Consider the following 15,134-nt stretch of genomic DNA (forward strand, 5'->3'; position numbering starts at 1 on the left):
TTTTATGGGTTAGTCATGACAATCACTTGTCTACTTTTTCACTTGTACTTAGAAATTGACTTTTATGCTAAGTACTCAGAGAACACATCTAAATATCATAGTGTCTCATTACAGAGTATTTGTGATTGACCAGACTTACAGAACACTGCTGTGAAGGAACTATTTCTGGATTGATGTCTTATGACATAGAAAATTCCTATTAGAAAGGCTTTGGTTACCGAAGAGTGAGGTGTTCTAGTGAAATCATTTAAACAATTGGAATGATTACTATACCTTATTTTTAATCATTTAAAAATGATTACATGACATCAAACACATAAAACATTAAAATCCCCTTCCTTTAACTGAATGCTCCTATATATACTTTCTATATATTAACATTTAATTTCTTTTCAAATACTCTTATAACTCAGATGTTCACCCACCCCACAAATCAAAACAAACTAAAATTAAGGTGGAAAGAGTTTAGAGTACCATGAAAACAGATAAGAAAAGTCAAAGGGAAAAAAAAATAACCTCACTTAAAGAAAAAAGAAAATACAAATGAAAGTGCTTTGGCTATGGCACATGCCTGTAATCTTTGCAACTGGGGAAGCTGAGAGGTAGGAGGATCTATTTGACATTTCCACCTTGATATCTAATAGAATTAGAATTCACCATGGATAAAACAGTATGTGAACCTTGTTCTGCTCCGCAATCCATGTCTTGTCTTTTCTAGAGCTACACCATGTACAAATGACAACATGTGTCCACAGCTGTTTTAGTCAAAAAACTAAAATTATCTTCAATTCCTCTCCTTTACCCACCAAATTCAATACATTAGCATTGCTGTTAACTCAAAATTAATCTACCTCCATCTGCATTGCAGTCATCCTGGGTCAAATCACCATCAGCTCCTACGTCAACTACAGCAATGGGGTCCCCTTACCAACACTGCTTTCACTATTGCCCCCCCTCACCCCCGCACACTTTACTCTCCACCCAGCAGACAATAAACCTTCAAAGATATCATTCAATTTCGTTTCCTGAACTTTTCAGGAACTGTTCATTTCACTTAGAATAAAATCTTATTTCCTCATTGTGACCTGCATGGCCCCACACGATTTGCCCTTTGCTTTCCTGGCTGATATTTTTACCATTCTCATCTCAGAGTGCCGATTCTTAACCTGGGGTAATTTTACCCATCTCCCACCATCCTGAGGTGGGATGTTACCAAACATCTGGAGACATTCTTGGTTCTCACCACTGTGAAGTGCTACTGGCATCTAATAGAGGCCAGGGATGCTGCTCTCAACACACTATGACACACTTAGCAAAAAGTTATCAGGCTCAAAATGTCAATAGTGGGCTGGGGTTGTGGCTTAGTGGTAGAGTGCTTGCCTCAAATGTGAGAAGCACTGGGTTCAATCTTCAGTACCACATAAAAATAAATAAATAAAATAAAGATATGTCCATCTACAACTAAAAAAAATATTTTTTTAAATGTCAATAGTGCCACATTTGAGAAATGCTGTATTAAGGGCCTGTTTTTCTCTCAGTCCAGGACTTTCATTATGAACTCGATTGTGTATTTCCAAAACACTATTTTGTATCCCTAATTGTCAATGTGACTGTTATTTGTAGATATGGAGGTGATTAACATAGTAAGTGTGGGTCCCTAGAATGACAACTCTGGTGTCTATATAAAAAGGAGAAAGGATACCTACAGACATAGAAGCCATGTGAAGACATGGCAAGAAGGCAGCCAGCATCCAGAAAGCATGAGGGGCTGGGGGAAGGACATGGACCATTCTGGAACCATGATCGTGGACCTTCAGCCTACAGAATTATGAGAAAATACTTTCTAATGTTAAGTCGCCCAGTCTATGTTGTTGTTGTTTAAATTGGAGCCCAAGAAAACTCTTTCCCAGATTTTAATTTATTTCACTTCCTCTAGTCACTAACATCTCAGTAAAAATATCCCAACCATCTTTAACTAAAGTATCCCACCCAGCAAAGGAAATTATCTAATATACTATTGGTAGGAAGGTCAATTAGTACACTCCTGATGGAAAACAGAATGTAATTTCCTCAAAAATTAAATATATAAATACCAAATGATCCAACAATCCCACTAATGAGTACATATCCAAAGAATATAAAAATAAGTCTGTAGAAAAGATCTGTACTTCTATTTCACATGATTTCACTTACACGTGAAATCTAAACAAGCTGGTTTCAAAAAATAAAACAGTAGTTACCATAGGCTGGGGAGAGTAAAGAAGGAGACATGGAGAGAGTTTAGTTAATGGTTACAGCATATCAGCCAGACAGGAATACATTTTTGGTGTACTATGATATACAGAAGGGTCATCAGTCAGCAAAAGTGTGTTATAACATTCAAAACAGCTAGAAGATAGGATTTGAATGTTCTCTCTCTTTTTTTTTAATGTTCTCAATAAAGAAATGATGAATGTTTGATATATAATACATAAATATCATGAATTGATTACTACACAATGTGTGAATATGAAACATCATACTATACCCTGTTAAAGAAGAAAGATTATTATCTATTAAAAATACATTTTTAAATAGAGTAACCCATTCAGTCACTACTATCTAAATATCCCTCAATTTTCTTCATAGTGCTTTTCATTAACTAAAATTATTTTATTTACCTTTTAGGGGTAGATTGTGAGCTCTGTGAAAGTGAAAGTATGATTTTGGATAAAAAGTTCTCCATGCCACAGATGACATAAACCCACATTAACTAAAGAGCAGTAAGCTGGTTTAAGTAGGCTAAAAATATTCACTTTCACTTTGCAAATCAACTACTTACCTTTTAGCTGCTACTTTTCTTGCTTGCTATGAAATATTCATTGTGTGACAATGTTTATATCAAAAGTACAAGTGAAATATTAAATCTTATTACATTCAGATTTTTATAATTACTTTGTGCATATTAAATGATTTGGAGGGGTTGGGATTGTGGCTCAGAGGTAGAGCACACGCCTAGCATGCATAAGGCACTGGATTCGATCCTCAGCACCACATAAAAATAAAAGTATTATGTCCACTTTATAATAAATAAATACACAGAAAATATTTAAAAAATGATTTGGAGTGAACTTAATTTTATAATATGAATTATCTAATGAAATACTTACTTTCTCTCTCTTTCTTCTTTAAACGCTTTCTCCTCCGATCAATGGAAGCTACTTCAGATTTTAAGGACAGATAATGTTTTCTGATTTCTTGCAGTTTTTCTTGAAGAATTGTAATGCGTTCAGCACTTGTCATATTTTCTAGATCCGCTGTCAATTTATAAAACTTCTATTAATATGCATTTTGGGGAAAAAATTGATACAAAAAAGAGAACATAGAGTGTGGTTGTAGAATAAGGTTGAAGTAGATAAAATGAACAAACAGACTTCTAAATATTTGTCTCCTGAGATTCTTTCTCTATTTTAGAATAATACCTTATGCAAAAACACAAGATCTGTTGAATGAAAGAAAATGTACAGAATTAAAGACCTTATAACCCTAGTGTGCTAAAATCCCTAGTCATACAAACAGTAGCACTATCATGTATGATTTTAAAATATCATATGTAGAAATAAGATGGGAAAGACACCCAAATGTTAACACTGTATATATTTCTGAGTGACAGAAGTATGGATAAATTTTTCTTTTTTGCAGTGGTGCACATCTACAATCCCAGTGGGTCAGGAGGCTGAGGCAGGAGGATCACAAGTTCAGCATCAGCCTCAAGAATGGTAAGGATTGCTAAGTAAACTCAGTGAGATCCTGTCTCTTAAAAAAAAAAAAAATACAAAGAAAAAAAAATAGGGCTGGGGATATGGCTCAGTGGTTGAAAGCCCCTGAATTTCATTCCTCATACCCTCCTCCCCCCAGATTCTCTTTTACCTTTATAATTTTAAAGAGATTTTATTAAAATGTGTATAACTTTTAAATTGGAAGAAAAATTTAAAAGACCTAAAACTCTTAGGACATTTTCAATGTCCTATGAATACTTGAGGTATCTGCCCATGTGAGAAACTCTGCTGTAGTCTGTTTTTTTTTTTTAAAGAAATTTCAGCCAGGGGCACTGGTGCAAGCCTGCAATTACAGCGATTTGGGGTGGCAGAGACAGAAGAGTTGAAAGTTCAAGGCTTGCTTGCCTAAGATAACTTGGTGAGAGACCCTACCTCAAAAAGTAAATGAATAAAAATACAAAGCACTGGGGTATACCTCAGTGGTAAAGCACCCCTGAATTCAATCCCCTGTACAAGGAAAATTATATAATTATTCTGGCAATTTCTTACATATATGAAGTATAGAGAGAAGTATCCTTACCCAGCTTTAGTAATTTTTCAATTTATGGCAAATCTTGTCTTATCTGTATCCCTATCCCAACACCTTATTGTTTAAAAGCATATTCCCAATATTGTATCAGATATATCAACTCAAGCGTTGACACTGTCCTTGACTCCCTTAAAATTTTTCTTTTACCAATTTGTGTATTCAAATCATGATCCAAGTAAGGTCTATATGCTGCAATTGATTAAAATTCCTCTCAGGTTTGGTAGATTCCTTTTTAGTATTTGCATCAACAGTTACTAGGAGATATATACCTACATATACACATACACATACATAATAGAGTTTTATTCACCCACAAAAAGAATTAAATATGTTGTTTACAGGAAGATGGATAAAACTAGAGACCATTATGTTAAATGAAATAAGTCAAACGCAGAGGTAAAGGGATGAATGTATGCTCATATGGAGAAGCTTGAAAGGAAAAGGGAAAAGAAAGGTGAGGGTGGATCTCGTGGAAATCAAAGAGATGGAGAGAGAGGAAGGGACAAGGGGATGGGGGGGAGGGGGAGGAGGAAACAAGTGCTGGGAAGAGATGTTGGTCAAATTATATTGTTATAATGTGTGCATGTACAAATATATAACAACAAATCCCATCAATATGTACCACTATACTGCACTAATAAAAAATGTGAAGAAAAAGTTACTAAAATAAAGTTTCTGCTGATCAATTTTTAATGCACATCACTTACACATCTGAAAACTCCACTTGTAAACTTTGGGTAATCGATTACTAGGCTCCTTGAGATCAGAGTCCTTATCTCCATTCTTTCCACATTTTCCAGGAGACTGCATTCTTGCAGGAGATTTGGTACTGTGAGACTTCATTCCAGTGGAGGCTGACTTGACTGGCTGAGTCTTAGTTACACTTTCACCAGCTGAAAGTTCTTCACTATCACTACTGTTTGCTGAAAGAAAAAGAAAAGAATTAACAAACAAACAAACAAAAAATGTAACAATGTATTTTGGCCCAGATTTTAGTAGCTACCAAAGTTAACCATTTTAATTTACCACTACAGTAAACAACCTGCCTATAAAACCTAGAAAATCACACGCAAATGCAGAAGTATCTTAATTAAGAAAAAAGAAAAAAAAAAAAAAACTCTTCTTACCTGAACTGCCAATACTAGGTTTTAAAAAGTCATAATAACCTTTTATTTTACTAAGTAGACTGTTAAATAGACAGTAATCATTGGAATGGTTTTTTTATTCTATCATATTAATACATAAAGTAGAATGTACCATCTTTTAAACTAACTCATTGTAGAAACTCATTTCAATAAATTCAGGTTGTGTGCAAGTTAACACCTGGGCCACAAGGAAATAATGAAGCATAATCATAATATTCAATAAACAATTCTTTGGGGGAAAAACTCTAAATTTTGACATGTATAATAAATTTCTTCTTAAGTACCTGTTATGTTACAGCTTATTGGCTACAATAAACCCATCAGTCTCCCCTGCTAGATATACTCCATACTTCATGAAGATTGCAGAAGTCTGTGTGATAATCATGTCACATCTGCCTTTGTTAGTGAAGTTTCAGTAATGAAATGGAAATATATAACCACGACAGCTTACCAGGTGAATAGGTGGTAGAATTAGTACTGCTATAAATTACCTTTTTCTGGATAAAAGGTATTATTTTGAGATTCCATTAGAGTTAATTTACTAAATTATCCTCAGAGAATGGACAACTCATTTGGATTTACCATGCAGAAGCCCAGTAAATAAAATGGGAGAATCAATTAATGGCTATATCTTTGTAAAGATATATGTTTACTCATTAAAGATGGGCACTCTTAAAATATCATTCAAATGGCAAAGTCTTGAAGACAAAAACATCACAGGGTAAGAAAAATAAGCAATTACATCCTTTCAGATACACCAAATAATTTGTGACCTGTCATGTGCTTATTGATTCTTCATTAACAGCAACCAGAAAATAAAAGGAAAACCGAAAACAAACCAAAAAACAGGCTCGCAAAGTCTCAAAAGTATTCCAAATAACAAAGGTATAAAGCAACTCCTCCCTTTGTGGTGTTTGGGAATAAAGAAACTCTATCACTCTTTTACATATATCTTGTACAAATCCCCTCCAGGCCCAGCCCCCACTGCTGCTCTGGAACCCCTGGAAACTCCTAGCTAAGCTGCCCAAGGCTTGGCCCCACTCTATGTAGTGGCCTGCCTCAGCCTGCCTTTCGTGGCCTTGCTGAGCACAGCCGCCCGGGGCCCCAAGGGATGCCATATTCACCGCCTGGAAGTCATATGGGCTCAGCAGAACCTCGGGGAGCTGGCCGAATAACCCTTTTCTGCACTGAAGTGCAGCCAAGCCGGCTGCTAGCAAAGGTCAGGCAGTGGAGGTGGCAGGAGTCTCCTGGAAGAGCAGCAGGAGGTCAATGTGGGGCACCTGAAAAAAAATTCTTTACATATTTTCTGCTTCTTATGTTGTTTACAAAAAAAAGAGAGATCAAATGTGCAGCCCTCAGAAGAAATACAGTATTATGTTCTGGGCAAGTTGATGGAGAGAGTCATTACTAATGTCTTAAGCTGGAACATACTCAGCCAAAGTATTATTTGTAGCTGCTCTCAGGTCACATGGTTTGGAGTGCTCAAGATATGAGTCATAGCCTGGAATTGTGGGAATTATACCTCTGAAGCTATCTTGATTGTTTACTTGAATGCTGATATTTCCTTGAAGAATTACTAATTTATTTCACTGTAATAAAATTATATACGATTGAAGTATTTCATAATATGAGACATATACAATCAAGTGGAAAGAACTGTGAAACATAAAGCTAACAAAGATATTGGTATTTACATTATGCTGGCTACATTTTAAAAAGAATTATGTGGACTGGGGATGTGGCTCAAGCGGTAGCGCACTCGCCTGGCATGCGTGCGGCCCGGGTTCGATCCTCAGCACCACATACAAACAAAGATGTTGTATCCACTGAAAACTAAAAAATAAATATTAAAATTCTTTCTCTCCTCCCTCCCTCTCTCTCTTTAAAAAAAAAAAAAGAATTATGTGATCATTCACCAGCAGTCAATACCAAGGCTGAATAATACCAACATTGTTTAATTGTAGAATATAGCTAGGATCAGAAAACTTCTATAATTAACTTTTTTGAGGATGGAAACAAAATCAAAATGTTGAACTATTCCATATCCTGAATATCCTTTTCTTAATGGGAGGAAAAAATACATCAGCTATTATTGTTGTATTTTAAAAATTAGAGGTTTCACACTTACTGCCTTTTCCCTTCTTTTTGTTGTTTACCACTGTTGCTTTATGGCTTCTTTTCTGCTTTTTTGATGAACTGCCTCCTCCCTGAGCGTCTTTCACTCTTTTCTGACCCGTACAGGCTATGACAGGAAATAAATTAAGTAACACAAAATAAATCAAACATTCCCTAGGTATTTAATAATTTTACATTTTAGAAAATAATTTCAAACTACATATTCTCTATGAGATTTATAAATTATCACAGAAATCACTACCAATTTTTGATATACTGTCATTAATGAAGATGAATTCTTATGCATAAGTTAAAGTGGTTTTGGAAAGCAAAAAACTTACATATAAACTGAAAATAGTTCTGAGTAGTCTAGTAATTCAAAAATGATGAATTTATGAGTCTAGTAATTAAAAAATGGACACATACTGAAAACCTGAACTTACGATTTAATAAAAACCAAAATATTAAGATTTAGTTTAAACAGCTTAAAATGTTAATGAATTAATATAATTTGAAAATAAATACTCTGATATTAATGAGATAAATTCTGGAAGAAATTCACACTTGTTTTTACCAACTTATTTTAAAAACTTGGTGCTTAGGGCACTGGTTAATAAACACACGATTCCCAACTCTATGGGTGTGTGTGTGTGTGTGTGTGTACACACACACAGATTCAAATGGGCAGAGATGATTTAGTCTGTCTGCAGACATGATATTCTAATTATTCTGGGCTAATTTTAATCTCTTTTAAGGTATGAGGAATATGGTAAGGATGCAAGCTCTGTACAACTAGCATTGCAACATTACTGCTGATAGCCCATCTAGCCTTCTGCTGGGATTATGCAGCTTCCAAGACAGCACGGCACATAAATGCAATTGTAGTAGCTGTACTTGAACATCCCAATTGCAACTATATTTTTTTACTTATTTACTTCAAAAAATTTTAAAAAGACATATTTTAAGAAAAGATTTGTGAGAAATTTTTAATTAGGCAATCTGATCTAGACTAAAAACCTAAAGCAAGCACACTAAAATCTGACATGTTATATGAAACATATACCCTCTGGTGCTCTAACTTCACAAGAGAAAATGTGTGTTTCAAAGCCAAGGCTCAGTTTAAAATGTTCTTTAATACACCTGAACAAACTAGTTTATAGGAAAAATGATGACAGAATATAGGTATGGCAACATCAATAGACATTAATATATATACAAAGTACTAATTTGAATTTCCACTTTCAAGTACTTCTGAAAAAAAATAAAAAAAGTATTACTTTAGGTTATTAACAAAAACACTGGTCCTTCAATTTGGGGGCTATGCATCTAAGGAAGCATCAAATTCCTTTACAAACTTTCCTAAGTTAGTTAGGCTTGAAAATCAGTTTGACATGGTCGTTTGCAGATAGCAAGTGCCTGGACAGTTGGTTGTTCCAAACCCCTACGTACAGTATTTAGTTAAGGATGGAGGGCCTATCAATAAATCAAAATATATGTGAAAAACTGCACATTACAAATGCAAAAACAATGTCACAGAAATCTATTTAAGGTGCTCATGCCATACAGTAAACCAGTGTAACAAATTTTCAAACAGGCTTGGCTTTGGGCCTAGGTCTAATTTCTCGCATGTGTTCCGTTCCCTTGATATGTCATGGATGGTTAAGGCAAAAGACATTAAAACCTCAAGCTCTTAAATGTATTCAATCATCATTATTTTCAAATTATATTCCAAATTTTTTATTTTATTGGGTTCACACAAGTATGACACTTAAATGTCACAATATAAGGAGAGATACTGTGAAAGCATTAAAACTGTAGGTGGGAAGATCCTAAAGTCAACACATGCTTTTTCCTTCCTCACCTTTTCCAGTATGTTCTGGTTCTGGCTGATTACTACTGCTGGAGCTCACACTGGCATCAAAGCCTGCAGGTGAGCTGTTCCCTTCAGAATGGAGGTCTTGCAGCTCTCCTCCGACACTCTCCACCTCAATTGTGCTGTCAGTTTCACTCTTGATACTTCGAACCTCTTCTTGATTTGGTGCTAGGGGCTCCGACACTGTAACAGAAGACTGCTGCTGACTGGCTTCTGTAACAGTGACTGATGAAGGCGATTCTGGTGTAGTAGGAGGAGTATTGAGCACTGAGTTACTGCCACTACTTGGAAATTCTGCTTTTCTGTCACTGACTTCTACTGCTTTTTCTTCAATGGGCTTGCTATCGACACTGACTGGCGGTGGTTTTTCTAGCTCTACACCAGGTAAACAACTCTCCTCTTCAGCCACAGTCTGCAGTGACTCCTCTGCTGCCCCCTCTTCTGGGGCAGGATGGGGTGGGGACGCTGCAGCTTCAGTATCAGAGTCTGAAAAAAGCTCCTTCAGTGTTTTTTTAGGCCACTGTCCCTGAATACTTGACCAGACATCTTTCCGATCTTTAGCCCTGCTGTTCTGAAGTCTTTCATCAGAGTTATTTAAAAGTTTTATTCTTTTTTCTGCTACTTCTGAAAATCCTGAATAGAAACCAGTTGTCCGCAGAGATTTTCTTTTTTCCTCCAAACCGTTGTATTTCTTCGTTGGTGTCATCTTTGCTTTCGATTTTTCTTCATCATCTTCATCTGAAGAGCTGTTGCTGCTGTTTTCTATGCAAAGTGATTCTTTGCTTTTGGCCCTCTCTTCCTTTTTACCAGGTGATCCTGTTTTTAAACAATCCTCTGTATTGCAATACCTCCTTTTCCCACGTTTTATTTGTGACTTTGAAGATTTGTCAGTTATGTCCTTCTTGACATCCTTTCTCTTTTTTGTGACTTCATCTTCTTCTTCATAATCAGTATCTTCTGATATTCCTTCTATGTCTTTTCTTAATCTTTCTGGAGACTTAGATACTGGTTTGGACATTACCAAATCTGCATGGACTTTGCTTTCTTCCAGCAAAGACAAACTATTCTGTTCCTCTTTTGAAATAAGTTCATTTCTGGTATGTGTCAAATGATCCATCTTTGATTCCTCCTTGCCATTATTTTCTAGGTCCTGGGCACCTCCTTCATCTTCCTGTTCACTGTCTTCAGCAGAACTTTCAGAAGCTAAAAAACAAGAGGGGGAAAAAACATGATAAGAATGTGAACATAAGCAATGTCTTCTAAGTGCCAGGCACTTAATGTAACAGCTCCTAGGTTTACAGTCCCTGCAGCTTTTATCCCCACTTCATAGGTGAAGAAATTCTTTCCAAAAGGTGAAAACACTCACCCCAAATGGAAATGGTCTATTATATCATGATCATAGTGTTACCCACACCACTGGATCTCTCTTGCCAAACTCATCAAATTATAAATACAGAAGTTGTAAATTTGATTTATGCAAATTAGAACTCAATAAAGCTAACTGTACATGAGCAGAACATGGTACAAAAACATGCAGGAAATAGAACTCTTAAAAAAATAAAACCAATTTAAGCCAGGCAGGCTGGGGCACGCTTATAATGCCAGCAACTCAGAAAGCTGAAGCAAGAGAACTGCAAGTTCAAAGCCAGCCTCAGCAAATTAGTGAGACCCTATCTCAAAAATTTTTTTAAAAAAGCTGGGAATGTAGTTCATGTGGTAAAGCACCCCTGGGTTCAATCTCTGATACTAATAAATAAATAAATAAGAAGCAAGTTTAATTTAAAAAATTTAAGACATTAAGCATTAAAGCAGGCAAATAGCATAACTGTTAAATGTATAGTCAATAAAAGAATCAGAAAAGTACAGAAATTTAATAAAAATTAATGGAAAATTAAAAAAAATAATTAAAAGCCCCCTCCAAACTTAAAAATATACTGGAATATACTGTACAAGGTATAATACTGAACTAACTGGACAAAAAAGTGGAAGAAATAATCAACAAAATCACCCAAGAAAACTGTCTGAAACACAAATGCAAGCTCCTAGAATGACAGAGTACACACCACAGGTGCAGAAAATACATTTACACAAGGTGTATCTCATTATGGAATTTGAGGACATTAAAAACAAATTCTTTGGGGCAGGGGAGGGAGGGAAGCAAACCAAAACCACTCAGCAACTTGGGAGGTTGAGGCAGGAGGACTGCAATGGGGGGAGGCCAGCTTAGGCAACTGCAGCAAGATCTTATCTCAAAATAAAAAATAACAAGGGTTGAGAGTGTAACTCAGTGGTAGAGTGTCCCTGGGCTCAATTCCAGTACAAAAACAAAAAACGAAACGATAATAAAACAAGTCACAAAGAATCAGGAATTGGAAGAGCAGAGGACTTAACAGAAATGATACTAAAAGAAAAAACAGACGAACAACTGAACAATGCTAGCTGATGCAGTTCAATGTCCTATAAACTCATGTTTAATTGCTGCCATGACAATGTTGGGAGTTGGGGCCATTAAGAGGTGATTAGGCCATGAGAGTACCCCCTCATGAACAGATTAATGTCATTGTCACAGGGTTAAGTTAGCTGCGCAATAGGAGTGGCTTTGTTACATAAAACTCTCTTGTCATGTGATGATGCCCTCACCATGCTATTATACAGCACAGCAAGAAGGCCCTCACCAGATACCAGTGACCTGACAGTAGACTCTTCAGCCACCCCAACTGTGAAAAATAATTTTTTCTTTATAAATTGTCCAGAGTACAGCATTCTTTTATATTAGAGAAAACAGACTAAACTACTCAATCATAAATAGAATAAAGCCATTTGCAAAAGTAAATAAATACTTTCAGTGTCTAAAAAATTTACTTTCCTTCCCTTATACTCATCTTTAAGGAGCTACTAGAAAATGTGCCACATCAAAACAAAAGTTTGAATAGGGAGGCCTTTTATCAAGAAAGGAATTTCCAGTACTACATTGAAGGGAGATCCCTCCCATCTGTCCATCCCACCCTAAAATGAATGTATCTTTCCTGGGAAGATAGCTGTTCACCAGATGTAAAAGGAAACCAGTTCAAACTAGTGTAGTGTTATTTCTAAAGACAGTCATACTGAGGGCCAATGTATAGTCTATTAAGGGGCCTACAGCCATTGTATAGTCTTTGTATAGTCTTTCTTTTTATTCTTTATATTGTTTTGAGTACATGCTAATGAAATTCCAACTTTCCCTCCATGTCTTATTGTGGTACTACCTACATTAGCTGACATCATTTACTTCTGAAAGCTAGAGGTCAATCAAAAGAAGCCTATTCTCAGAAAACACAGAGCATCCTTCTGTTCCTACACAGCATATTTACTAGTCATCCATTTCAAACTGTTTCAGACATTCCAAATGTGGTGAGTACCTGTTACCCAGAACTTGTTATGACCTCATCCAAATGAATTCCCTGGAGAAGCTTCTGTAACTCTCAAAAGAAGCCAATTCCTAATCAGATACGACTTAGAGAACTCTACTCAAACAGCATTCTGAGGGAGCTTTTGTACAAAGACAGGCTCATGTCTTCTGTTCAATTTTTAAAAATCTAAATAATATTCTCTCTGGTGGCACATGCCTGTTATTCCAGTGGCTTGGGAGGCTAAGGCAGGAAGATTCCAAGTTCAAAGTCAGCCTCAACAACTTAGGAGACCCTGTTTCAAAATTAAAAAGGGCTGGAGATGTCTGAATAGTTAAGTGCCCCTGGGTTCAATCCTTGGTACCCCCTTGACAAAAAGAAAGTGAGAAGAATGAGAGGGGAGAGGGGAGACAGGGAGAGAGAAGGAAGGAAGGAAAGTAGGTGGGTGGGTAATCACACACAAGTCAAGAGTGGTAAGTACTTCTGGGGATTTTAAGTAAATACAATTTGCTCATGACTGTGGAGATACACTAGTATCCATAATATTACAGTCCTTCAAATTCTACATATATTTTCCATAGATTATTCTATCACATATATTAGAAAACTTGTAAAACTCAAACTTTCAATATTATACAGCATTTGTCTTAGAGAAAAATAGTTTCATGTAAATATTCACCTAAAATAAGGGTCAAAAACCAATTTCTATTATATTCAAAATTCTAAAAAAAAAAATCAACAGTCTCAAAACATGAGCAATGTGAAAATGTTTTTAGGAATATAATTTCTCTAAGGCCTTAGTTCAAAGATCAGATGTCCTTCCTTTCCTGCAAAGTGAATTTAACAAAAGTCCTACTGCTTTTGTTACTTGATACTTTTTACTTCATTCTGCCTTTTATACTAAGCTATAATATCACCATAAAAGAAACTTTAACAGATGTAATCAAGATAAACAGAGTTTGGTATTAAAGTTTTACAATCTGATATTGTTAAAGATACAGTTTTACAGTCTGATATTGTTTAAGATACACTGTTCTTTATGGCAACAACAACAACAAAAAGTTCCTGAAATAAACGAAAGGTGAATATTATATTTTAACTAAAATTTCATGATGTCTTAATCAATGACCAATTTTTTTTCAAACATAAGAGATAACAAAATTCTCACTAAAAAGCAACCTACTAATGACGATGAATTGTCTTTATATAATTTAACTTACAGAAACTAAAACCAAATACTTGCATGCAATAAAATATCTGCTTTTTTACCTTGAAGTCCATTAAGGATGGAAGTAATTTCTATGGATTTAATATGAGCTGTATCAGAGTTTTTGGCATCAGTGAGATCCAGTTTGGATACCATTTCAGGAGATGGATTTGTCTGAAATGGTGGTTTTGCCAAACGTCGAAGTTTACAGTTTTTTGGAGAATATTTTTCATCTCTGTCTTTTTCTTTATCTAATTTATTCTGCATAAAGCAAAAAAAAAATGTTGATCATACATTATCATAAGGAATTTATAAATAACAGTGTTAATACCATTTTAACTAAAAGTTATAGGATATATTGTTATTTAACTATTCAACAGAATATATAAAGCCCTCTTTCAAAAAGCCAAGGTTTTTAAAAACTTATTAAACAAAATATTATAGAACGAGCAAAAAGGTTTTGTATTTACCACATAATACTGGGAATCAAATCAGTAATCAGACAGGAATTTTAAACCAACAAATAAATATACTAATAATTGATATTACAAATTCTTTAAAACTAAAAATCACAGTATATTCAAATTAAATATTCATGCACAAAAAAAGAAACACAGTTTTAACCTGTTTGTTTTAAAATTTCACACTCTCATTATAAAGTGTGGGATGGTAATGACAATATTCCATATTTTCATTTAAATGACAGCTTTGAAAAACTCTAAACAAATGATCAGTTGTAAGATCAAGTCAAGGGAAACTTTCTTACTTCATTGAAAAAAATTGACATTTTGGGGAAAATTTGAAATTTTCTCAAACTCTCTGCTTAGATGAGCTGAGGCTTACATATTTTCCGAAAGATATTTTTTAAATTTTGCTATAAAATGCCTTGTAAAGGGCTACAGTTGAGGCTCAGAGGTGGAACACTTGCATAACACGTGTGACACTGGGTTCAATCCTCAGCACCACATACAAATAAATAAAAGGTAATATGTCCACGTACAACTAAAAGAAAATTTTTAAAAATGCCTCATAGAAAAAATATAATTTAGCAAACTCAGAAG

At 35.2% G+C, this 15,134-nt stretch overlaps 1 protein-coding gene across 5 annotated transcripts in view; it reads right to left on the reverse strand.

Annotated features, from left to right (window-relative positions):
- Nucleotides 1–15,134, reverse strand: part of Arid4b (AT-rich interaction domain 4B) — a 140,892-nt gene that overhangs the window by 3,486 nt on the left and 122,272 nt on the right. For 3 of the 5 annotated variants that reach the window (XM_013356408.4, XM_040278636.2, XM_005320363.5), the window contains 5 exons: nucleotides 14,136–14,334; nucleotides 9,469–10,683; nucleotides 7,621–7,734; nucleotides 5,055–5,270; nucleotides 3,150–3,296 (listed from right to left, as the gene is read on the reverse strand). In XM_013356408.4, coding sequence (XP_013211862.2) covers nucleotides 3,150–3,296; nucleotides 5,055–5,270; nucleotides 7,621–7,734; nucleotides 9,469–10,683; nucleotides 14,136–14,334 — 1,891 coding nt within the window. Of the gene's footprint in view, nucleotides 1–3,149; nucleotides 3,297–5,054; nucleotides 5,271–6,616; nucleotides 6,773–7,620; nucleotides 7,735–9,468; nucleotides 10,684–14,135; nucleotides 14,335–15,134 lie in introns of those variants that run through there. The other 2 variants (XM_078023073.1, XM_078023074.1) reach the window with 2 other exon arrangements.

This window comes from Ictidomys tridecemlineatus, chromosome 10 (genome assembly GCF_052094955.1).
Source record: "Ictidomys tridecemlineatus isolate mIctTri1 chromosome 10, mIctTri1.hap1, whole genome shotgun sequence".
Classification (NCBI taxonomy): domain Eukaryota; kingdom Metazoa; phylum Chordata; class Mammalia; order Rodentia; family Sciuridae; genus Ictidomys; species Ictidomys tridecemlineatus.